Below are 24,936 nucleotides of genomic sequence, written 5' to 3' on the forward strand. Positions count from 1 at the left end.
TGATGGGACGGTGTGGAGGGAGATTCACTGTGTGTCTGTCCCCGGGAGAGTGTGATGGGACCGTGCGGAGGGAGATTCACTCTGTGTCTGACCCCGGGAGTGTGTGATGGGACGGTGCGGAGGGAGATTCACTGTGTGTCTGACCCCGGGAGTGTGTGATGGGACCGTGCGGAGGGAGATTCACTCTGTGTCTGACCCCGGGAGTGTGTGATGGGACGGTGCGGAGGGAGATTCACTCTGTGTCTGACCCCGGGAGTGTGTGATGGGACCGTGCGGAGGGAGATTCACTCTGTGTCTGACCCCGGGAGTGTGTGATGGGACGGTGTGGAGGGAGATTCACTGTGTGTCTGTCCCCGGGAGAGTGTGATGGGACCGTGCGGAGGGAGATTCACTCTGTGTCTGACCCCGGGAGTGTGTGATGGGACAGTGTGGAGGGAGCTTCGCTCTGTGTCTGACCCTATCAGTGTGTTATGGGTCGGTGTTGTTACGAACCCGCAGGTTTCATTGACTGTGTTTATCGCTTTAAGAGCGCCTGAAGGAGGCGGGATTATGACGTTAGTCACTGGCTGCCGTGGTTTGTGCAAATTAAACACAGTGAGAGAGAGCGAGACCTTCAGTCGTAATAGAGAGAGGGAAAGGGTGGGGACCCCGGTACCTTCAGCTTGTCGCAGCTGAGGCTTGGAAATCTCCTGTGCCCAGAAGGATGTTTTAAACATCGGCACACAGTGCACAATGAATGTATGATTGTCATTTCGTAGGATCTATAGCAGTGGATTTTAGGTTGCCTGGATATGCTGTGTGGTAACCGCTGGAAAACGATATTCCCGTGACAGGTCACTATCGGTAATAATTCCTATGTGCATTTGGAAAGACACGTCGGACAAGACCTACGGCGACTGTTATCTCGTTTTACCAGCGTGAACCCTGTGGAATATTTTGTACTTAACTTTTCTCTACGTTTTACCTTGGATTACAAATGTCTCTCCCCCATCATTTATTTCGTGGATTACTGAACATTCCTCCTTTTCCATCTAAAGACTCTAAGCCATTTCCCCCAAACTCAATAGTCATAATTACACACTTATCTACACATAACACCGTTAACTTTTGTTTATCTTGTTAAAGTTACTACATTATAAGTAGTTACCAATAAAGATAGTGATTTTAACATCATACCAGACTCGCACATTTCTGGGGATGTACGGTGTCGAGCATTCTGGCTTGTCGCATGGCCGCCTGGTGTGGACGCTGCAACGCAGAGGGTCGCCATGGACCATAGAAGGTTTTAGACTCAGCCAGCTCAATCACGGGCACAACCCTCTCCTCCATCGAGGACATGTTCAAGAACGAATGCCTCGGGAAGACCGCATCCATCAGTGAGGATCCCCTCCCGCCGGGAAATGCCCTGTGCTCATCGGTACCACCGGGGAGGGGTACAGGAGCCGGGAAACTCAACAATTTACAAGCAGTTCTTTCCCTTCCGCCATCAGATTGCGAACGCTCCCTGAACACTTAAACACTCTCTCGGTAATCACCGCTTTGCAGTATTTATTAATTTTCCCAATTTTCGAGATGTTTACATCTTTGCACCGCGCTGAAGCCACGCTGTGGTTGTACAAAAGGTCGGCGAGGCCGCGCTGGGAGTATGGTGTTCAGTTCTGGTCGCCCCGCTGTAGGAAAGATGCCACTGAGCTGGAAAGAGTGCAGAGGGAGATTTAGGAGGATGTTTCCGGGACTCGAGGGTCTGAGTTCTGGAGAGAAGGCAAGAAGGATCGGACTTTGTTCCTTGGAGCGTAGGTATGAAGCCTACGGGGAGAAGCGGAATGAACTGGGAATAAGAAGGACAGAGAGAGAAGAGGGGTGGAAAGGGGGAATAAATGGGAGAAGAGGGAGAAGCGGGGCCGGGAGGGAGAAGAGTAGTTCAGATGGGGAGAGGGAGAGTAGTGGGGGACAAGTGGTTGCGAGTTGAGGAGGAGAATAGGGTAGCAGGGAGGGGCAGAGAGGTGGGAGGGGATGAAATTATGAGTGTTTCAGAGTGGGGTAGATTGAATGGGGAGAAGAGGGGTGTAGTCACTTGATTGAAGTCGGCCCGACAGGCTGTTGACAGAGACCTTGGATCTCTTCAGGAATATCCGGGTATAAATATGCAGACTTCTCGCAGATGAATCTGTATTCACTTTTGCAATCGTAACTCCATGCGTACGAGTCGCACTTACTGCAGGTGGCCCATCCATACTTCACCTTGTACAGAAGATAAGAGGCGACTTTCCTATGAGAGGTTAAAACAATTTCAACGGAGTCAGCAGACAACCGGTGACCGTCGCCAAACTAATCCAACTCATGTCCCCACAGCCCCATGTCAGTCTCTGAACTAATTCCATGATACCCTGCTCTCCCCACAGCCCCGAGTACATCGCCGTATGAATCCCACTGCACCGCTCTTTCCTAAAATCCCGAGTCAGTTCCCAAATTAATCTCACTGCACAGCCCTCTCCCGACAACGCTGTGTCAGTCAACCAACTAACCGCACCGACCCACTCACAGACCACAGGCCAGCAACAGTCCAAAGCTCACCCGTTTGCGCATTTTCCAATCCAGTACGCTGTGTTTCGAATGACATCATTGGAAACAAAAGTCTGTGAAATTAAATCCCTTCATTAATGTTTAGAACCAGACTCTCGCAATGCCTGTCCATGTGAAGGGACGGTACAGAGGGGAAATCACCCAGTGCCTGCCCCGGGAGTGTGTGATGGGACGGCGTGGAGAGAGATTCACTCTGTGTTGACCCCGGGAGTGTGTGATGGGGCGGTCCGGAAAGAGATTCACTCAGTGTCTCATCCCGGGAGTGTGTGATGGAACGGGGTTGAGTGAGCTTCACGGTGTCTGACCGCGGGAGTGTGTGATGGGACGGTGTGTAGGGAGCTTCACTTTGTCTCTTATCCCAGTAGTCTTTGATGCAACAGTGTTGAGAGAGATTCGCGGTCTCTGACCCCGGAAGTTTGTGACAGGACGTTATGGAAGGAGCTTCACAATGTGTCTCATACCAGGAGTGTGTGGTGAGATGGTGTGAAGGAAACTCAACTGTGCGTCACACCACGGAAGTTCTTTACTGTTGATCGCTCTTCCCACGGTAAAACATACCTTTTCCACGTTTGAATTTATTTCGAGGAGCCTTGCATCAAATTTTGAACAATGTTCCCTCGCTCCATCATAAGATTTTACGGACGTGGATATAAAATAACACCGGCCTTCCTTTTCGGTCCAGTCCGGGGGACACGTTTGCTCTGAAACTCAGGAACAGGAAACAGTGAATCTTCCTCCATTAATCCCGTTGCGCCGACTGGGTTCAGAAAAAGTCAATCTTCCTCCACACCGTCCCATTGCACACTCCACAGGTCAAACACAGATTGAATCTCCCTGCGCATCGTCCCATCACACACTTCCGTGGTGAGACACAAAGTGAATCTCCCTCCGCACCGTCTCATCACACACTCCCGGGGTCAGAAAAAGAGTGAGTCTCCCTCCACACCGTCCCATCACACACTCTCGGGGTCAGACACAGAGTGAACCTCCCTCTACACCATCCCATCACACACGTCTGGGGTCAGGCACAGATTGAGTCTCCCGCCGCAAAGCCGCATCACACACTCCCGGAGTCAGACACAGAGTGAAGCTCCCTCCGCACCGTCCCATCACACACGTCTGTGGTCAGACACAGAATGAAGCTCCCTCCACGCCGTCCCATCACACACTCCCCCGGTCAGACACAGACTGAATCTCCCTCCGCACCGTCCCATCACACACTACCGGGGTCAGGCACAGAGTGAATCTCCCTCCGCACCGTCCCATCACACACTACCGGGGTCAGGCACAGAGTGAAGCTCCCTCCCAACGGCTCATCACACACTCCCGGGGTCAGACACAGAGTGAATCTCCCTCCACACCGTCCAATCACACACGTCTGGGGTCAGGCACAGAGTGAAGCTCCCTCCCAACGGCTCATCATACACTTCTGGGATCAGACAGAGAGCGACGGCCGCTTCGTCCGAGCTACCACAGAGCTCTGATGTTAAACGCAGAGTGAAGTTCCTTATGCATGATCTCTTCACACAGTCAGGATCCGACGCAGAGTGGCATGAACATCGACTTCTCTAACTTTCGCTAATGCTCCACCTCCCCCTCGTACCCCATCTGTTACTTATTTTTATACACACATTCTTTCTCTCACTCTCCTTTTTCTCCCTCTGTCCCTCTGAATATACTCCTTGCCCATCGTCTGGGTCCCTCCTCCTTGTCTTTCTTCCCGGATCTCCTGTCCCATGATCCTCTCGTATCCCTTTTGCCTATCACTTGTCCAGCTCTTAGCTCCATCCCTCCTCCTCCTGTCTTCTCCTATCATATTTGATCTCCCCCTCCCCCTCCAACTTTCAAATCCCTTACTCACTCTTCCTTCAGTTGGTCCTGACGAAGGGTCTCGGCCTGAAACGACGACTGCACCTCTTCGTAGAGATGCTGCCTAGCCTGCTGCGTTCACCAGCAACTTTTATACGTGTTGCTTGAATTTCCAGCATCTGCAGAATTCCTGTTGTTTGTGAAGTTCTATCCTACGTGCGCATCCCGCACTCCCGGGGTCAGACAGTAGATGTCGCTCCGTCCAGACTGTCCTATGACACACTCCCGGGGTCAGACACTAGATGTCGCTCCCTCCAGACTGTGCCATGACACACTCCCGGGGTCAGACACTAGATGTCGCTCCCTCCAGGCTGCCCCATCACATTTTATGCGGTCAGACACAGAGTGAATCTCCCTCCACACAGTCCCATCACACCATCCCAGGATCAGACACTGAATGAAATTCACTCCACACTGTCCCATCACACTCTCCCGGGGCAAGAGATGGAGGGAGGCTCTCCCTCTCGCCCCTTCTTTCACACCCCCCCCCCCGCCGTGATGAGGAGCAGGATTACGGGGGGATGTCGTCTCACCTCTTCTCCTGTTGAGGTACTGGCAAATCTGAGCTTTGTTTTCGGAGATGGTTCTGTCCTTCGTTTCGAGCTGATTGCATTCATGGCGGAGATCGGTGTGTGTTTGATTCAGCTCTGAGAGTTCGGAGTTGAGGACGGTAAAGTTGTTTTCGAGATTGGAGAGCTTGTTGCTGAGGACGGAAAGATTCTTTAGACAGTTTCTCTGGGAAAGATCCAAGCGGGAGTTCTCAGATGTCCTGGATTGAAGGGTTGAGTTCAACTCACGGACTTGCTGTTGATATTGGTGCTGGGTCCTGTTCATCTCGTGATGTTGATCCCAAAGTCTCCGGTAATTTCCGTCACAGGTGATCAGAGACTGACGAGTCTGCGATACTGAGGGTGATAGCAAGGGGTGTGTCAGTGACACGGTGTGAGAAGTGTCGGTGTCACAGTGAGGGTTATGTGCGTTACAGTGAGCGGTGTAACAGTGTGACGGAGAGGGTTGTGTCGGTGTCACAGTGAGTGAAGTGTCGGTGTCACGGTAAACGGAGTGTCATTGTTCCGGTGTGGGTTGTGTAAGTGTCACGGTGAAGAGAGCGGCGTTGTCACAATGACGTGGAGTGTCCGTGACACACTGAGGGGTGTGACGATGTTACGGTGTGGGGCCTGTCGGTGTCACCGTGAAGGGCGTGACTGTGTCCCTGTGAGGGGAGAGTCAGTCTTATGATGTGGGGTGTGTCGGTGTCACTGTGGGGGTCGTGTCGGTGTCACTGTGGGGGTCGTGTCGGTGTCACGGTGAGGTTATGCGCTAACATTTCATCCCACTCTGTTTGTTTACAGTCTGACTCCACCCGGACCCCGTTCGACTCACCATGGATCGAGAGCCCGGCCACTATCGCGACGAGGATGGATGTAACGAAGCAGAGTAGGCAGATCTTACGGTACGGTCTATTTCCGATGTTTTCGTTCGACTCTTGTTTATGCGGACCTGTAGAGAGACCATTCAGTGTGCGTGTGAATTCAGCCGTGATTCCCACTGGGATTCTCTTCCACCAACCATCCGCGCTCTTTCCTTCCACCGCGATCACCCCCTCCCTCTGTCAGTTTCATCTACTGTCAGCCGTCATCGCTCAGTGTCCAAATTCCTTGACTTGGGAAAGGCTGACAGGCGTCTAACGGATTCCAGAGATCAGTCAGATCTACCCTGAGCCTCCTCTGCTCTAGAGAAAGCAACCCAGGTGTCCGACCTCTCGTTGTAACACATGGCATCGAATCCAGGCAGCGTCCTGTTGATTCTTTCTGGAGGCTTCCCGACGCCTTGACATCTTTCCGATAATATGGTGAACCAGAGCTGCATACAAAACGCCTGATTCTAACTAACTAGTGATTTTTATAAAGTTGCAACAGAATTCCCTGACATTTGTATTCAATGCCCCGACTAATAAAGACAAGAATGCCTTAGGCCGTCTAGAAGGGCAGATCGTATCTAACAAGCCTGATAGAGTTCTTTGAGAAAGTGGCCGGTCATATAGATGAGGGTATCTATGTGGAGGTGATCTACATGGATTTTAGTAAGACATTCGACAAGGTTCCACACAGCAGGCTTATTGGGAAAGTCAGAAGGCATGGGATCCAGGGAGTTTTGGCCAGGTGGATGGTCAATTGGCGTGTCTACAGAAGGCAGAGGGTCGTGGTGGAGGGAGTACATTCAGATTGGAGGGTTGTGACTAGTGGTGTCCCACAAGGATCGGTTCTGGGACCCCTAGTTTTCGTGACTTTTATTAACCAACCTGATGTGGGTGTGGAAGCGTGGGCTGGCAAGTTTGCAGACGGGACAAAGGTTGGTGGTGTTATGGAGAGTGTAGAGGCATTGTCGAAGATTGCAGAGAGGGAGACAGTGACAGGATGCAGACGTGGGCTGAGAAGTGGCAGATGGAGTTCTACCGGGAGAAGTGTGAGGTGGGACACTCTGGAAGGACAAACTCGAAGGCAGTGTAAAAAGTAAATGGCAGGATACTTGGTAGTCTGGAGGAGCAGAGGGATATGGGGGTACATGTCCATAGATCCCTGAAAGTTGCCTCACTGGCAGATAGGTAATTAAGAAAGCTTATGGCGTGTTAGCTTTCATAAGTCGAGGGATAGAGTTTAAGAGACGCGATGTAATGATACAGCTCTATAAAACTCTGGTTAGGCCACACTTGGAGAACTGTGTCCAGTTCTGGTTGTCTCACAATAGGACGGATGTGGAAGCATTGGAAAGGGTACAGAGGAGATTTATCAGGAATCTGCCTGGTTTAGAGAGTTTGCATTAAGATCAGAGATTAATGGCTTTACTCTTTGGAGAGAAAGAGAATGAGAGGAGACATGATAGAGGTAAACAAGATATTAAGAGGAATGGATAGAGTGGACAGTCAGCGCCTCTTCCCCAGGGCACCACTGCTCAATACAAGAGGACATGGCTTTAAGGTGAGGGGTGGGAAGTTCAAGGGGGATATTAGAGGAAGGTTTTTTACTCAGAGAGTGGTTGGTGCGTGGAATGCACTGCCTGAGTCAGTGGTGGAGGCATATACACTAGTGAAATTTAAGAGACTACTGGAAAGGTATATGGAGGAATTTAAGGTGGGGGTTTATAAGGGAAACAGGGTTTGAGGGTCGGCACAAAATTGTGGGCCGAAGGGCCTGTACTGTGTTGTGCTATTCTATGTTCTATGTTCTATCACCATCTCGTCAAACTGTGCATCCGCGTTCTGGGAGCTATGAACATGAACCTCAAGATCCTCTGCCCATCTAGAGTAAGACACAGCATTGTGGGCCAAAGGGCCTGTATTGTGCTGAGGTTTTCTATGTTTCAACACTGTTTATTGCCTTGGCTTTGATCGTGTGCCATTTCTTTCATTTGACTTATCAAGTTGCAACATTTTAGGTTTGCCAGGGTTAAACTCCATCTGCCTGGTCTCCAAAACATATCTGTAACTAATCTACATCCGAATGAATTTTTCTGCCAGTCTTCTCCGCTCTCCACAGCACCGCCTCTCGCCGTATCATCTGCAAACCTACTAACCCACGCATCTAAAATTTCATCAAGATCATTTATATCCATTTAAGAGCCGAGTGGTTATGCTGCAGCTACATAGGACCATGGTCAGACCCCACTTGGAGTACTGTGCTCAATTCTCCTCGCCTCACTATAGGAAGGACGTGGAAACCATAGAAAGGGTGCAGAGGAGATTTACAAGGATGTTGCCTGGATTGGGGAGCATCCCTTATGAGAATAAGTTGAGTGAACTCGCCTTTTTCTCCTTGGAGCGACGGAGGATGAGTGGTAACTTGATAGCGGTGTCCAAGATAATGAGAGGTCATTGATCGTGTGGATAGTCAGAGGATTTCTCCCAGGGCTGAAATGGCTAACACGAGAGCGTACCGTTTTAAAGTGCTTGGAGGTAGGTACAGAGGAGATGTCAGGGGCGAGTTTTTTTTTTTTACACAGAGAGTGGTGAGTGGATGAATGGGGGACAGGCGGCGGTGGTGGCGGCGGAACCGATAGGGTCTTTGAAGAGACTCCTGGATGACAACATGGAACTTAGAAAAATAGAGGGCTATGGGTAAAGCCTAGGTAGTTCTAATGGAGGGACATGTTCGGCACAGCTTTGTGGGCCGAAGGGCCTGTATTGTGATGCATGCTTTCTATGTTTCTATGTTTCTAACCCACCCACTTACAATTTCGTCCAGATCAGTTATGCACATCACAGACAGGGATGTAACTGGGGAGCCGAGTGACAACCTTTTATTGCCCAGATGGTGCTCAGTCTGTGGAACGAGCTGACAGAGGAAGTGGTCGAGGCAGATGACTTAGAAACTTGGTCACTTGGGAGTATGACACGTGTCCACTCCAAAATGACGTCATTTCTGCGAACTCTGACCTGTTTGTGCAGTGGTTGGCAGCCCGGCGGGTCCCGAGGGAATGGGAGGATCTTCGTCCTCATCGATGCGGGGTTCCTCTTTCCGAAAGTTCAGCTCTGAGTAGGTGGAGGTCAGATCGTCTGGGGGAGAGAGTCGGACAGGCAGATGAGGAAGAGAGTGAGAGCGGTAGAGAATGGAGGAGGGTCTCGGGGAGAGAGAGAGGAAAGAGAGGGGCAAGGGAGGGGAAGAGAGGGGATGAGACAGCGAGAAAGAGGGTGAGGGAGAGGGGACAGAGAGGAGAGACACAGTGAGGCAGAAATGGAGAGCGATGGACAGAGAGGGGGAGACAGCGATAGTGGTGTTGGGCGGGAGATGAGAGAGAAAGAATGGGGAGGGAGAACGGTGTGAGAGAGACGGAGACATGGAGAGGACAGGGAGAGGTGTGAGAGAGAGCGAAAGAGAGGGGGATTGAGACTGGAGAGGAGGGGAGAAGAAAAGTGGGAGAGGGATGTTGAAGAAAATTTAAGAGAGAGAGAAAAGGGCGAGGGGAGAGAGGGTCGCGGAATGGAACAGAGGCGTGGATAGAGAGGAAGAGAAGGCGCAAGGGTGATGTCCGGCAAAGTTGGGGACAGAGAGAGGTGGGGAGACCGGGAGGAGCGAACGGGGAAGGATGAGAGGGAGAGAAGAGAGAGGGAAATGGCGCGAGGGGGAAACCGAGAGTGGTAGACACGGTGACTCTGATAGAGGAAAGATGGGAGGCAGTGGGGACATTGAGAGAGGGCGAAAAGAAGGGCAGAGTGGGAGACAGTAGGTAAAACAGGAACAGAGAGCAGGGGAGAGAGGGAGAGAGGAGAGGGTGGGAGGAGGCCAGGGAGGGGAGAGAGGGGGTAAGAGGGAAAAGAGAGTGGGGTTAAGAAAAGGGAGGAGGGGAGAGAGTGGTTAAGGCTTTAGACTGCGCTCCCTCCTCACAGTATCTTCAACTGTGTCCCTCCTCACCACCACTACACGAAGCTCACTCATCTCCGCCTGCCCCCCACCCCCCACCCAAGAGCGCTTTCTCCTCATTGCTTCTTCCACAACACGGCACATCCCATGCTATCTCTCCTCACCGACCCTTCCAGCAGCACTCTCTCCTCAAACCATCCCACGGCTCTCCCTCTATAGCGCCCCTCCCAGAGCGCTCACTGGTCACGGCAGCCTCCCACCGTCTCTCCCACAAAGATCCCCACCCTACCTCCCCCATCGTCTCTCCCACGTTTTCCCTCCGTCTTATGCTCAAACAGGGAATCATTCGTGTTAACTGAGATCTCTCGACAGGAAAGGACACATCAGCTAAACACAGTCAAATCAAGAAAGATGAAACTGACCTCCACCTGTCCGGACCCGGGGCGCCGAGAGGGTCTTGACATTAAGTTCCGCGTATGACACATCAGGTTCGTCTGGGGGCAAAAGAGTGAGACTCAGAAACAGGGTGATGCTCCCTCCACACCGTCCCATCACACACTCTCGGGGTCACACACAGAGTGAATCACCATCCACACCGTCCCATCACACACTCCCGGGATCACACACAGAGTGAATCTCCCTCCACACAGTCCCTTCACGCACTTCCAAGGTCAGGCTCAGAGTCAAGCTCCCTCCATACCGTCCCATCACGCACTCCCAAGTTCAGGCTGAGAGTGAAACTCCCTCCACACTGTCCCATCACACTCCCGGGGTCAGACACAGAGTGAATCTCCATCCCCACCGTCCCATCACACACTCCCATGGTCAGACACAGAGTGAATATCCCTCCACGGCGTACCATCACGCACTCCCAAGGTCCGGTTCAGAGTGAAGCTCCCTGAACTCATTCCCATCACACAGAGCCGGGGTTAGACAGAGAGTGAAGCTTCCTCCACACCATCCCATCACACCCTCCCGGGGACAGACAGAGGGTGAATCTCCCTCCACACTGTCCCATCACGCACTCCCAAGTTCAGGCTGAGAGTGAATCTCCCTCCACACTGTCCCATCAGACACTCCCGGGGTCAGACACAAAGTGAAGCTTCCTCTACACAGACCCATCACACACTCTCAGGGTCAGACACAGGGTGAATCTCCCTCCACACCGTCTCTCTGACCCTCTCACCTGGGGAAGAAGACCGTGCGTCCGTTTTTGTGAACTTCACATTCATGTAAGTCTCGCTGTCGCCCATCCTGTCGAGGATTCTCTGCGTCTCTGAGCTCAAAAGGGGAAGCGACCGTTGTCAGAGGATGCCCGTGTTGACAACGGAGTCAAACAGACACCAACAAACAACAGATGAGCAGTTGATAAGGAGAGGAAGCGAGAACAAGTGGAGGAAGTGCGGGGAGGAGAGAGGATGAGGGCTTTGGGGAAAGTGTTTAGAGTGGTGGGGAAGAGTAGTAAAAGTGGGGAGAAAGTGGGGGGACGAAGAGAGAGAGGGGAAGTTTGGTGTTTAGCGGAGAGAGTGAAGCGGGTGACAGGGAGTCTTAGGAGAGAGGGAACTGAGAGCGATAGAGATGGGGAAAGGAGGGAAGGAGAAAGCGGTGAATAGAGAGTGGGAGTTTTGGAGACATTGGGAGGAAGAGGGAGAAAAGAGAGGGCGAGCGAACGGGGTGAAGAGAGCTTGACAGAGATGGAATCAGAGGGAGCGGAGACGAGGATAGGGAGGAGAAAGTGAGCGATGTACAAAGGAAAGGAGTGCAGGAAGGGGAGGGATGAGGGAGAAGGAATGCTGATGATGGAAGCAGAGAGGCATCGGAAGGGGAGGGGGGAAAGGAAAGGAAGGAGGGAAGTCGAGAAGGAGGGCAGGAATGAGGAAGGAGGGAATGTCGGAGGGATTTGTGTCACTCATAAAAGCCTCTCTTGTCCTCTAGATTTGCACCCCGTGATTGGGCACCGATTTGCGCGTCGGACGCTCACACAGCTCCGGACTATCGCCGGGGCTTCAGACGCTCTGCCTGGGAGAAACCACGGCCCCGGGACAAAGCCCCAGCATCCACCGAGCTGAATGAGCCCCCTCCCTCGGAGTGAGGTGAGCAGCTCCCCTCGAAACTCGGTCCTCGACTTCCTCGTCCAGTGACGCACTCTTTCTTTCGCACTCTCTCTTTCCTTCCTTATTCCGTGACATTCTCCCCCTCCCCTCTCTCTATCTCTCTTTTCTGTCACCCACAAACACACACACTCTTTCTCTCTCAGCTCTTCCTCTTTCCCCATCACTCTCTCCATCTCCCCATCTGTCTCTCCCATTTTCTCCTACCGTCCTCCCTTCTCTCCGCCTCATCCCGTCTCTACCTTCTCTCCACTTCATTCTCTCCCACCTTCCCCATTACCTTTCCCTACTCTGTCACCCACCTGCCCCGCACCGATTCTCCTCTCTAACACACCCACCCCCATCACACCCGTCGCAGTGACCCAGAGATATCCCGACCCGCCCAGCCATTTCACCCCAACCAGGATCCTCACTGCATTTTCGGTCCCGTCCCTTCCGCGTTTCCGGCGATGGGGGTGGGGGCGAGATTAGACACCGTTTTGCCCGGGGCATCCCTGTACTGCACCCTCCCCTCTCCAAATCTCCTATTAACCGCCTTCACCGCTCCTTCGGTCGTGTCTTCTCTCTTCCCCGCAACCAAACCCTCCACACCAGCGGATCACACACTCCCGGGGACAGGCACAGAGTGAATCTCCCTCCACACCGTCACACCAAAAACTCCAGGGGTCAGACACAGAGTGAAGCTCCCTCCACACCGTCCCATCACGCATTCTCGGGGTCAGACACAGAGTGAATCTCCCTCCACACCGTCCCATCACACACTCCCGGGGTCAGACACAGAGTGAATCTCCCTCCACACCGTCCCATCGCAGACTCCCGAGGTCAGACACAGAGTGAAGCTCCCTCCACATCGTCCCACCACAAGCTCCCGGGGTCAGGCACAGAGTTATGCTCCCTCCACACCGTCCCATTACACACTCCCGGGGTCAGACACAGAGTGAAGCTCCCTCCACACCGTCCCATCACACACTCCCGGGGTCAGACACAGAGTGAAGCTTCCTCCACACCGTCCCGTTGTTTCATGTTCTTTGTCAATGAAAAGTATTATTTTCTCGGGGTGTAGGGTCATAGTTTTAAGATGCTTGGAAGATGGTAGAAGGGGTTGTCGGAGGTATGTTTTTCACACAGAGTGTGGTGGGTTGCCACAGAGCGAGAATACACTTCCATCGATGGTTGGCGATGCGGAATCAATGGGGTCTTTTAAGACACTCTTAGATGGGAACTTTTTTCTATGATTTTGTTAATGGACTTGACCCCGACTCCTACTTTCCACACAGCCATCTGTACCACAAAATCATTGACAAGCAATGTGATAAGTTGCAGTCCCAATACTGACTCCGTGACGAACACCACTAGTCACTGGCAGTCAACTAGAGAACGCCCCTTACATTCCCATTGGCTGCCTCCTGCCTGCCAGTCATTCCTTTAGACATGCCGGTGTCATTCCTGTAACGCCATCGGGTTTTAGCTTGTTAAGCAGCCTCAGGTATGGCACTTTATCAAATGCCTTCTGGATTGCCAGTCAATGATATCAGCTGCCTCTGCTTTGTCCAATCTGCTGGTTACTTCCTCAAAGAAGATGTGTCAGGCAAGATTTCCCTTGACAGGAACCAAGCGGACTTCGACTTATTTTATCATTAGTCACCAAGTGCCTCACAACCTCAAATTTATTAATAGACTCCGACACTCCCCCAAACACTGACTTCAGGCTAACTGGCTAATAATTTCCTTTCTTTGGCCTTCCTCATTTCTTAAAGTGTGCAGTGACATTTGCAATCTTCCAGTCCTCCGGACCATGCCAGAATCAAGTGATTTTTGAAAGATCGTGACCAATGAATCCGTTATCTCTTCAGCAACCTCTCTCAGTACTCTGGGATGCAATCCATCTGGCCCAGGTGACTTATCCACCTGAAGACCTTTGAGTTTGCCAGGTACTTTTTTCCGTTGTAATCGCAACGGCACTCACTCCTGCACCCTGACACTCACGGACCACTGGTATAGTGCTAGTGTCTTCCACAGTGAAGACTGATGGAAAGTACCCATTAAGTTCATCTGTCATTTCTCTGTCGCCCATTACTACCTCACCACTCTCATTTTCCAGTGATTCAATATTAACTCGGAACTCCCCATTACTCTTCATACATTTTGTTTTAAGTGTTAGTATCCTGCTTTATGTTATTGGCTTGTTTGCCCTCATATTCCATCTTTTTCCTTCTTATCGTTTTTTAGTTGCCTTTTGTTGGATTTTAAAAGTGCAACAATCATCCACCTTCCCACTTACTTATGCTACCTTCTATGCCTTTTCCTTGGCTTTTATGCAGTCCTTAATTTCCTTTGTCAGCCACGGTTGCCTACACCAGCCGTCTGAGAACAACTGCTTCTGTGGGACATATCTATCCTGCGCCTTATGAAATATTCCCGAAATTCAGCCATCTCTGCTCTGCCGTCATCCCCGCCAGTATCCTCCTGCAATCCGCCTGGGCAGGCTCCTCTCTCATGCCTCTGACGGACACCACACTAAGCGCAGTCTCCCATTCTTTTCCCGCAGCGTAGTGTAGGTCACCATACTAGTCCCACTGTCCCACTCTCCACCTCACACCCTGTATCAGTCAGAAGAATAATCGCACTGCCGCACTATCTCCCCGCAGCCCCATCTCAGTCCCAAAAGAAATGACATCGTCCCGCTCTCTCCCCAGAGCCCTGTATCAGTCCCCATACTAATCACCTTGCCCACTCTCCCGGTCGAGCCCCAAGTCAGTCCCCAAACTACTCGCACTGCCCACGCCCTCACCACAGCACCCTGTAAGACTCCAAACTGAACCCACTGCCCCCCACTCCACACAGCCGTCAGTCACTGAGAACCTCACATGGATAGGCATTTTCCAATCCAGTAACGTCCGCTCCATCTAAGTTTTGGAAACAAAATCCTGGTAAATACATTTTCTTTCGTTACCACTCTGCATGGAACGTTATCGTTGGACCCTAGAAGTGTATAACGCAATAGGGCGGAGGGAATTTCGCACAGTTACTACCCGGCGGTGTGTGATGGGGCGGTGTGGAGGGAGATTCACTCTGTGTCTGACCCCGGGAGTGTGTGATGGGACGCTGTGGAGGGAGATTCACTCTGTGTCTGAACCCGGGAGTGTGTGATGGGACGGTGTGGAGGGAGTTTCAATCTATGTCTCTCCCGGGAGTGTACGATGAGGCCGTCTGTAGCGAGCATCACTCTGTGTATGACCCCGGGAGCTTGTAGTGCGACGGTGTAGAGGGCGATTCACTCTGCGTCTGAGCCCAGGGTTGTGTCATGGGATGGAGTGTGGGAGCTTCACTCTGCATGACCCCTTGAGTGCCTAATGGGACGGTGTGGAGGGAGATTCGCTCCGTGCCTGATCCTGCGAGTGTGTGATGGGACGCTGTGGAGGGAGCTTTACTCTTTGTCTGATCCCGGGAGTGTGTGATGGGACGCTGTGGAGGGAGCTTTACTATTTGTGTTATCCCGGGAGTGTGTGATGGGAAGCTGTGGAGGGAGCGTTACTATTTATCTGACAGCGCAAGTGTGTGATGGGAAAGTGTGGAGGGAGTTTCTCTGTCACACCTCGTGCGTGTGTGATGGGACGATATGGAGGGAGCTTTACTATTTGTCTTATCCCGGGAGTGTGTGGAGGGAGATTCTCTGTCACGCCTCGTGGGTGTGCGATGGGACGATATGGAGGGAACGTGACTCTATATGAACCATGAAGTTTATGATGGGACGGTGTGGAGCGAGTGTCACTTTCTGTCTCACTCCGGGAGTGTGTGATGGGACGGTGTGGAGGGAGGATCGCTCTGTCAGGCCCCGGGCAGTTTGCGGACATCCTCACGTGGTATGGCACATACCTTTTCCTCGATTGAGTTCATTTCCAGTAGCTTTCAACCACACTTCGAATATTTTTGCTTCGCTCCAGCGTGAGATTTTGCCACCGTCGATATGAAATAACAAGCGCCTCTCCTGTTGACCCACCCCTGGAAACACATCTGTTCTGTAAATGGGGAACAGAGAACAGTGAGTGGCGATATTGGGTTTTGCTGACCGAGAAACTTTGAACCCAGAGGGAGTCTTCATGTTGTTTCTGATATAAATAGTCGCGAGTACACTCACGAAAGGGAGATTACCCTGTAGCCATCCAGTTTTCGCAGAATCGCTCACTATAGACAACTGGCCTAATGATTTACACACTAAGTTCAGGAACAGCTTTTACCCCTCAACCATCAGGAAGGAGGTCAGGAGCCTCAGGACTCACAACACCATGCTCAGGAACTGTTACTGGGGGAGATTCAGAAGGCAGTTCTCGGAAGTCCTGGATTTCAGGGTTGAGTTCACCTCATGAATCTGTTGACGATATAGGTGCTGGGTCCTGTTCGCCTCCTGACGTTGTTCGCAAAGTTTCATTCACAGATGATCATAGACTGACGAGTCTGTAGCACTGAGAGTGACGGTCAGGGGGCGTGTCAGTGGCACCGTGTTGGTGGGGGCGGGCGTTTCAGATTGTGGTGTGTTATCTACCCCTAGGGTTCATATTGTCTGTGGACTGTCACTTTAAGGAGAAAGAGGGAACCGAGACTGACTGTTTGGCTCTGTGTTAATTTCTACTGTCTGCAGAATTGCCTCGTAGCTCTGGTGACCAGCTCGTGTTATGTATTCTCTGCAGTGTGTTTACTTTTTTACAGGACAGTTACAGACAGAGAGAAACACATATTCAGACTCAAGATGGGTTCCATTAATTAAAGACACCAGCGAGGATCTTCCAGTGACGTCATCGTCCAAAATGGCAGCTCGAATCAACAGCTACTCCGGAAAAAATAACGCATATATTGCCGCGTTCATTCATCAAATATAAGATCTTCCGAAAATATCTGAATTGATAAGGGGGGCAAGAATGGAGATAAAAAAGGAATCAGTGCGGAGCCTATGGACGGGAGAGGTACAACACGTGTCTCTACTACTCGAACGCGTGCTCGCCAGGCTGACGATGGGTCTCGTTCAGGTGAAGCGGCGATCATGATAAATCCTCTGGAAGAGATACGGGGATTACAAAGAGATATAAACGAGCAACTCAATGATATCAAGTCACAGCTTGACACCGTCAATCAAAAAATAGCGGTGCCCGAGACTCGAATTGAGAAGGTGATGTGATGGTGTGCAGGGAGCTTCACTCTGCGGCTGAGTCCGGCGATGTGTCATGAGACGGCGTGGAGGGAGCTTCACTCCGTATGACCCGGTGAGTGTGTAATGGGACGGTGGGGAGGGAGCTTCACTCCGTATGACCCGGTGAGTGTGTAATGGGACGGTGGGGAGGGAGCTTCACTCACTTCCGACACCGGCAGTATGTGATGGGGCGATGTGTAGCAGCTTCAATCTGAGTCTGATCCAGGTATGTGTGATGGGACGGTGTGGAGGAAGCTTCACTCTGTATGACACCGGGAGAGTGTGATGGGACGGTGTGGAGGAAGCTTCACTCTGTATGACACTGGGAGGGTGTGATGGGACGGTGTGGAGAGAGCGTCACGTTGTGTCTGACCCCGGGAGTGTGTGATGAGACGGTGTAGAGGGAGCTTCACTCTGCGTTTCATCCCGGGAGTGTGTGATGGGACGGTGTGGAGGGGGATTCACTCTGTATCTGATCCAGTAATATTGCGATGGGACAGTGTGGAGGGATTTCTACTCTGTGTCTTTTTCCCGGGATGGTGTGATGGGACGGTGGGGAGGGAGCTTGACTACTTGTCCGTCCCCGGGAGTGTGTTACGGGACGGTGTAGAGGGAACTGACTCACTGTCTGATCCGGCAGTGTTTGATGGGATGACGTGCAGTGGCTTCGTTCTGTGTCTGATCCCAGGATGTGTGATGGGACGGTGTGGGCGGAGATTCACTCTTTATAACACCGGGAGTGTGTGATGGGATGGTGTGGAGGGAGATTCACTCTGTGTCTGACCCCGCGAGTGTGTGATGCGACGGTGTGGGCGGAATTTCACTCTTTATGACACTGGGAGTATGTGATGTGACGGTGTGGAGGGAGCTTCAGTCTGTACTACCACGGGAATGTGTGATGGGGCGGTGTTCAGGGAGCTTCACTCTGTGTCTGACCACGGGGGTGTGCGATAGGACAGTGTGGAGGGATTTCCACTCTGTGTCTTTTTTTTCCCGGGATGTTGTGGTGGGACGGTGTGAAGGGAGCTTCACAATTTGTCTGACCCCTGGAGTGTGTGATGCGTTGGTGTGGGGTAGCTTCACTCTGTTTCTGATCCTGTGATTGTGCGATCGGACTGTGCGGAAAAAAAAAAAAAATCACTCTGTGTCTGTCCCTGGCAGTGTGTGATGGGTGAGTGTGTGGGGAGATGTACTCTGTGTCTGACCTCGGCAGTCTCCGGTGGGACGGAATAGTGGGAGCTTCACTCTGTGTCTGATCCTGTGATTGTGCGATGGGACAGTGTGGAGGGAGCTTCCCTCTCTGTTTGACCCTGGGAGGGTGTGATGGGACGGTGTAGAGGGAGCTTTACTCTGTCTCCGACCCCGGGTGTATGCAATGGGACGGTGTGGCGGGAGCTTCACTCTGAGTGATCCCTGAAGCGTGTGATAGGACGGTGTGGAAGGAGCTGCATTAGTGTCTGGCCCCGGGAGCGTGTGAAGGGACGTTTTGGAGGGAGCTTCACTCTGTCAGGCCCCGGGTAGTTTGTGGCCATTCTCACGTGCTCTGTCACATACCTCTTCCTCGATTGAGCTAATTTCCAGCAGCTTTGAGCCACCCTTCGAACATTTTTTCTTCGCTGCAGCGTGAGATTTTGCCACCGTGATAAGAAATAACAAACACCTCTCCTGTTGACCCATCCCTGGCAACACGTCTGTTCTGTAAATGGGGAACAGAGAACAGTGAGTGACGATATTGGGTTTTGCTGACAGTGAAACTGTGTCCCCACAGGGACCCTTCATGTCGTATCCGATATAAATAGTTACGAGTATATTCAGGGAAGGCAAATTTACCCTGCAACTATCCATTTTTCGCAGACTTGCTCACTATAGATAATTGGCCTCATGATTTACACTCAATGTTATGGAACAGTTGTTGCCCCTCAACCATCAGGAAGAAGGTCCAGGAGCCTCAGGAGTCTCACAACCAGTTTCAAGAAGATATACTATCCCTCAACGATCTGAAGGGTGGTACAGAAACCTCAGGACTCACACCACCGGGTTCAGGGACAGTTATTACCCAACAAAAATCAGGAAGAAGGTACAGGAGCCTCAGAGCCCTACACTACCAGGTTCTGGAAAATTATTACCACTCAACCATCAGGATGGGTGTCTAGGAGCCTCAGGACTCAGACATCCAGGTTTCCTAACGGTTGCTACCCCTGAACCATCATGAAGGAGGTAAAAAAGGCTGAGGTCTCAGGCGGTCACCCATCCAAGTACTGACCAGGCCTGAGCCTGCTTAGCTTCGGAGCAGAGGGAGCTGGGGTTACATGTCCACTTACTTTTATGGGTACTGTAATGGGGACCCCCAACTCACAGGGAGGAAGAGCTATCCCCCACGGACTGATGTTTCCTCTAGCTGAACCCAGGTTCATCTAGAGACCCCAGCCTTGGAATCACACCTTCGTGGCATTTTGTATTATTATTCGCGATTCTTGGTTCTAATTTGTTCAGGCAGTAGATCGATTAAGCTTTATTCTGCTAATTTCAATGATATATTGACAGATGAATACACATGGCTAATGACAAAGTACAATTCATTTCTTTTAATGTCACTGGACTGTCAAATCCAATCAAACGCTGCAAAATTCTATCTAAAATGAATAAAAAAGAACAAGCCCATGTACTATATTTACAGGAAGCTCACTTCAGTGATAAATAGCATGGAAAACGAAAAAGAATGGGCTTCACTAATTTGTTTTTCTCCTCATATAAATCAGGACATGAGAGAGGGGTTGTTATTCTTAGCTCAAGCAAGCTAAATTTCGAAAAAGTATCCGAAATGGAATATAAGGAGGGCAGATATATTCTGGTAAGGGGGAATATAGATGGGAATTCAGATACCCCGTTGAATATAAAAGCGCACCCAGGAAGTGGCAATTCGTTTCTTTCATAAAATTACTAATATATTGGAATGGAAACAGAGGGTCTCCTGATATGTGGAGGAGGCGTAGATCTACAATTACACCCAAATTTAGATTCTTCCGATAGAAAAGCCTATGATACAAAATCCTAACATAAGAAAGTTAATACACTTTTTGAGAAAGTTGGCTTAATAGATATATGGTGGGACCTTTCCCCGACAAAAGGGATTACATTCAATATTCTGTCCCACTTTTTGTATATACAAGTACAGACTACTTAATGTGTCAGTGCGTGGCCAAGTGGTTGAGGCGTCGGTCTAGTGAACTGAAGGTCGCTGGTTCGATCCTCAGCTGTGGCAGCCTGTTGTGTCTTTGAGCAAGGCACTTAACCACACGGTGCTCTGCGACGACACCGGTGCCAAGCTGTATCGGCCCTATTGCCCTTCCCTTGGACAACATCGGTGGCGTGGAGAGCGGAGGCTTGCAGCATGGACAACTGCCGGTTGTCTTTGTTAGGAGAAAATTAGAATTCGAACTTTTGACCCGCAATTTGACTGTAAGAAAAGGTGGGGCCCGTTACTATCATTTGATTTGAGTTAATTAAGATGATACCCTTCTGTTTCTTGTGTAATCGGATTCTGTTGGTGGATTGATTTTTTGTTCATTTATGGAAGCGTGTATGGCGTACAGCTCCGGGATTGTGCTACCAAAGATTTTTTTTAATGTTTTTTTCGGTCAGTGTTTTTTTTTTTATTTTTGGTTTAGTTAGCAGGGGTTCCAAAAAATATATTATTAGCATTTTTCCCTCTTATTATTGGTATACTGTTTAGCTTGGTTAATTAGTTATCTGATAGTTTAACTCTTATTGTATATATTGATATGTTGATTTGACTATTGTACTGTGTTTTTGTTGATTTTAAATAATAATTAATCAAAAGACTTATAAATAAATAAATAAACAATTAGAGAGTAAGAGCATGTATTTGGGGTGTGTACCTTAAGAGTAGGAAAATAGATACATATTTAATGAATATACTGCTGGTGGTTGGGAAAAAAAAAAGACCATTAACAGGAAATCGTTATCACAGGAAGCCCAACTTTAAATGTATTGATGGAAATTACAATGGACATTTACAAAATGGGGAAGCATCTGTTAATCATAAGTTGGAACAATATGATACATACTGGGGAAAATGGTTTAACTACATAACACCTCATAGGCCTGATTTTATTCTCAGAAGTGAATTAATATGTTGTAATAAAAATGATCACTCCGTACTTGCAGTTAGCTTTCTTCTTTCACTTGTTCTTTCTCTCCTTTCCTTTCGATAAGTGTATACCTCAGATAAATATTATTTGGAGATTTATGACAAATATGATTGTTGTTGTTCGTCCATCGTACGTCGATGAGGACCTCGACACCATTATTGATGAAGTCGAGACTAGCTCGTCACTTTGATTTAAGTGAGGGAGAGTTGCGCAGCGTCAGCCACAGTCTCTCTTCCCAATTCCCATCTGGATCCAGTGGCAAGACAGAGTCGAGACGGCTGGAGATGGGACTAGGCGCAGTGGATGACAAGGACGTCTTCTGTGTCTTGTTCTGCTCTACACGTTCCACGACCCTTGCAGAGACCGCCTTCTTGACCGTTGGACCTTCCATTGGTCTCGTCCACTCAATCCGCCGGAGTCTGTCTTCACATGCTGGGATAGACAGCTCCCTATCTCACCGAGGGTTTCAGACCCGTCGGCTACCCTCACCTGGTTTAGCCAGCTTGTCGAAGCCCGGAGTGTGGCTGTTGTCGCATGCAAACAGCTACGGGGAGCCGCAGGTGAGAGCTGAGTGCCAGGTGGGGACCAAAGGTGGACTAACCGCCTTGAAAAGGACGCGACATGTTTCCCCACCGGAGGTGCTACCCCTCCCTGACACCCCATACACCCCACAAATATGATTACATGATATACAAACCCCATTTCCAGAAAAGTTGGGATATTTTCCAAAATGCAATAATAAACAAAAATCTGTGATATGTTAATTCACGCGAACATTTATTTAACTAAAAAAAAGTACAAAGAAAAGATTTTCAATAGTTTTACTGACCAACTTACTTGTAATTTGTAAACATACACAAATTTAGAATTTAATGGCTGCAACAAACTCAACAAAAGTTGGGACAGAGGCATGTTTACCATTGTGTTACAGCACTTTTTTTCTTTTAATAACACTTTTTAATCGTTTTGGAACTGAGGATACTAATTGTAGTAGATTTGCAATTGGAAATTTTGTCCATTCTTGCTTGATATAAGACTTCAGCAGCTCAACAGTCCGTGGTCTCCGTTGTCTGATTCTCCTCTTCATGATGCGCCATACATTTTCAATAGGAGATAGATCTGGACTGGCAGCAGGCCGGTCAAGCACACGCACTCTTGTCTACAAGGCCACGCTGTTATAGCCCGTGCCGAATGTGGTCTGGCATTGTCCTGCTGAAATAAGCATGGACGTCCCGGATGATACGTCGCCTTGATGGTAACGTACGTGTCCCTAAAATCCTAATATACGCCTCAGAGTCAATGGTACCTTCACATACATGCAACTCACCCATCCGTGGGCACTTATGCACCCCCATACCATCACAGATGCTGGCTTTTGCGCATTTCGCTGATAATAATCTGGATGGTCGTTTTCAACTTTGGCACGGAGAACCCGACGCCCGTTTTTTTTTTCCGAAAACTAGCTGAAATGTAGACTCATCTGACCACAGCACACGTTTCCACAGTCTTTTGGTCCATCTGAGATGAGCTCGGGCCCAGAGAACTCGCCAGCATTTCTGCATAGAGTTGATGTTTGGCTTCCTCCTTGCGTAATACAGTTTCAAGTTGCATTTCTGGATGCAGCGACGGACTGTGTTGAGTGACAATTGTTTTCCGAAGTACTCCCGAGCCCAGGTGGCTATAATTGTCACAGTAGCATGACGGTTTCTTAGGCAGTGCCGCCTGAGGGCTCGAAGATCACGCGGATTCAACAGTGGTTTCCGACCTTGCCCTTTACGCACTGAGATGTCTCTGAATTCTCTGAATCTGTTCACAATATTATGTACTGTAGATGTTGAAAGACCAAAATTCTCTTCAATCTTGCGTTGAGAAATGTTCCTTTTGAACTGACTAACAAGTCTCTAAGGAATTTTGGCACAAAGGGGTGAGCCACGACCCATCCTTGCTTGCAAAGACTGAGCCTTTGATTGACGCTACTTTTATACCCAGTCATGATACCTCACCTGCTACCAATTAGCTTGTTTAATGTGGAGTCCTCCAATCCGGTGTTACTTGAATATTCTGTGCATTTCCAATCTTATTTTGACCCTGTCTCAACTTCTGTTGAGTGTGTTGCAACCATCAAATTCTAAATGTGTGTATATTTACAAAATACAATTAAGTTGGTCAGTAAAACTATTAACAATCTTTCCTTTGAACTTTTGTCAGTTAAATAAAGGTTCACGTGAATTAACATATCACAGATGTTTGTTTTTATTGCATTTTGGAATTATCCAAACTTTTCTGGAAATAGAGTTTGTATATGTACAGTATTTGAAATATATCTTATGGAAACGTTTGATGATGAAGTTCTATATAAAAAATACAAAAAGTGCTGAAGATGAAAAAAGAATGGCTTCTACAACAGGAGGATGATCCTAAACACACCTCAAAATCCGCAACGGACTACTTCAAGAGGCGCACGATGAAGGATTTACCATGGCTTTTACAGTCCACCGAACTAAACATCATCCAAAATCTGTGGATAGACCTCAAAAGAGCAATGCATACAAGACGGCCCAAGAATTTCACAGAACTAGAAACCTTTTGCAATGTAGAATGGGCAAAAATCCCCCAAACAAGAATTGAAAGACTTTTAGCTGCCTACAGAATGCGTTTAGACGCTACCACACTTGCCAAAGCGCCTGTTACAAAGTACTGACCATACAGGGTGCCCAAACGTTTGCTTCGGGCCCTCTTCCTTTCTGTTATTTTGAAACATTAAAATATGGAATTAAAAAAAGTAATCTTGCTTAAAATATTAAAGAAATGTGGCATCTTTAACATGATGCCTTTTGGAAATCAGGTCATCTTTTACTCGGTTATCTATTCACAGTAACAGAAATTTTGAGCAGGGATGCCCAAACTTTTGCATGCCGCTGTATATGCATCAGGACCTCCGGCTGCTCACTCACCCACTTAAGAATCATTGAGAAGGAATGGTGTGCTGAGAGAAGAGGAAGGAAGGGGAGGAGAGTGGAGGCGACAGAACGGCTGTTCAGCTTGCAGCCGTTGGAGCAGAACGTGTGAGTCGCCATTTTCTTCCACCCTGTTTCTGACTGGAAGCTGTTTAAACACCAAAATCCCCTAACTATGACTTTGAATCAGACACAGAGTAAATCTCCCTCCACACCGACCCATCGCACACACCCGGAGTAAGACACAGAATTAAGCTCCCTCCACACGGTCCCATCACACACTCCCGGGGTCAGGCACTGAATGAAGCTCCCTCCACACCGTCCCATCACACACTCCCGGGCTCAGACATAGTGTGAAGCTCCCTCCACACTGTACCATCACACGTTCCCAGGTGTCGGATACAGAGCGCAGCTCTCTCCTCACCATCCGAAAATCCACTCCCTTGTTTACACAAACAGTGAAGCTCACAACATATTGTCCCATCACCCTCCCGCGGTCAGATATTTGAAGTACACCCGCACCATCGCAGCACACTCTGCTGGTATCAGAAAATGTGCGCAGTTCCCACCCGCCGCCGCTCTCCCCACTCACCAATACCCAGCGCTTCGGCGTTCCAGTAGTCTCGAACTGTGTGTGTCTCTCGGAGATGGTGTCTGTGTGTGTGTGACCGGATGGTGTGCTGCGTGAACGGGAAGGGGAAG

General features: G+C 49.7%; 1 protein-coding gene across 5 annotated transcripts; it reads right to left on the reverse strand.

Annotated features, from left to right (window-relative positions):
* Window positions 1-1,481: 1,481 nt before the first annotated feature.
* On the reverse strand, window positions 1,482-24,936 carry LOC140207306 (uncharacterized). 5 transcript variants are annotated; one of them, XM_072275803.1, is made up of 11 exons: window positions 24,827-24,936; window positions 18,660-18,801; window positions 15,797-15,939; window positions 10,996-11,085; window positions 10,232-10,303; window positions 8,885-9,004; window positions 5,836-5,952; window positions 4,986-5,357; window positions 3,142-3,284; window positions 2,575-2,636; window positions 1,490-2,269 (listed from the first exon to the last, which is right to left on the reverse strand). In XM_072275803.1, the coding sequence occupies exons 4-11, from the start codon at window positions 11,060-11,062 to the stop codon at window positions 2,071-2,073; spliced, it is 1,152 nt and encodes a 383-aa protein (XP_072131904.1). In that variant the 5' UTR covers window positions 11,063-11,085; window positions 15,797-15,939; window positions 18,660-18,801; window positions 24,827-24,936; the 3' UTR covers window positions 1,490-2,070. The 5 variants fall into 5 exon arrangements, with proteins under 5 accessions (XP_072131902.1, XP_072131904.1, XP_072131903.1 ...); XM_072275806.1 differs by lacking the exon at window positions 10,996-11,085 and having other exon boundaries at window positions 1,495-2,269; window positions 24,827-24,935; XM_072275802.1 differs by lacking the exons at window positions 18,660-18,801; window positions 24,827-24,936 and having other exon boundaries at window positions 10,996-11,090; window positions 15,797-15,875.

The sequence above is a fragment of the Mobula birostris genome, chromosome 13, assembly GCF_030028105.1.
Source record: "Mobula birostris isolate sMobBir1 chromosome 13, sMobBir1.hap1, whole genome shotgun sequence".
Classification (NCBI taxonomy): domain Eukaryota; kingdom Metazoa; phylum Chordata; class Chondrichthyes; order Myliobatiformes; family Myliobatidae; genus Mobula; species Mobula birostris.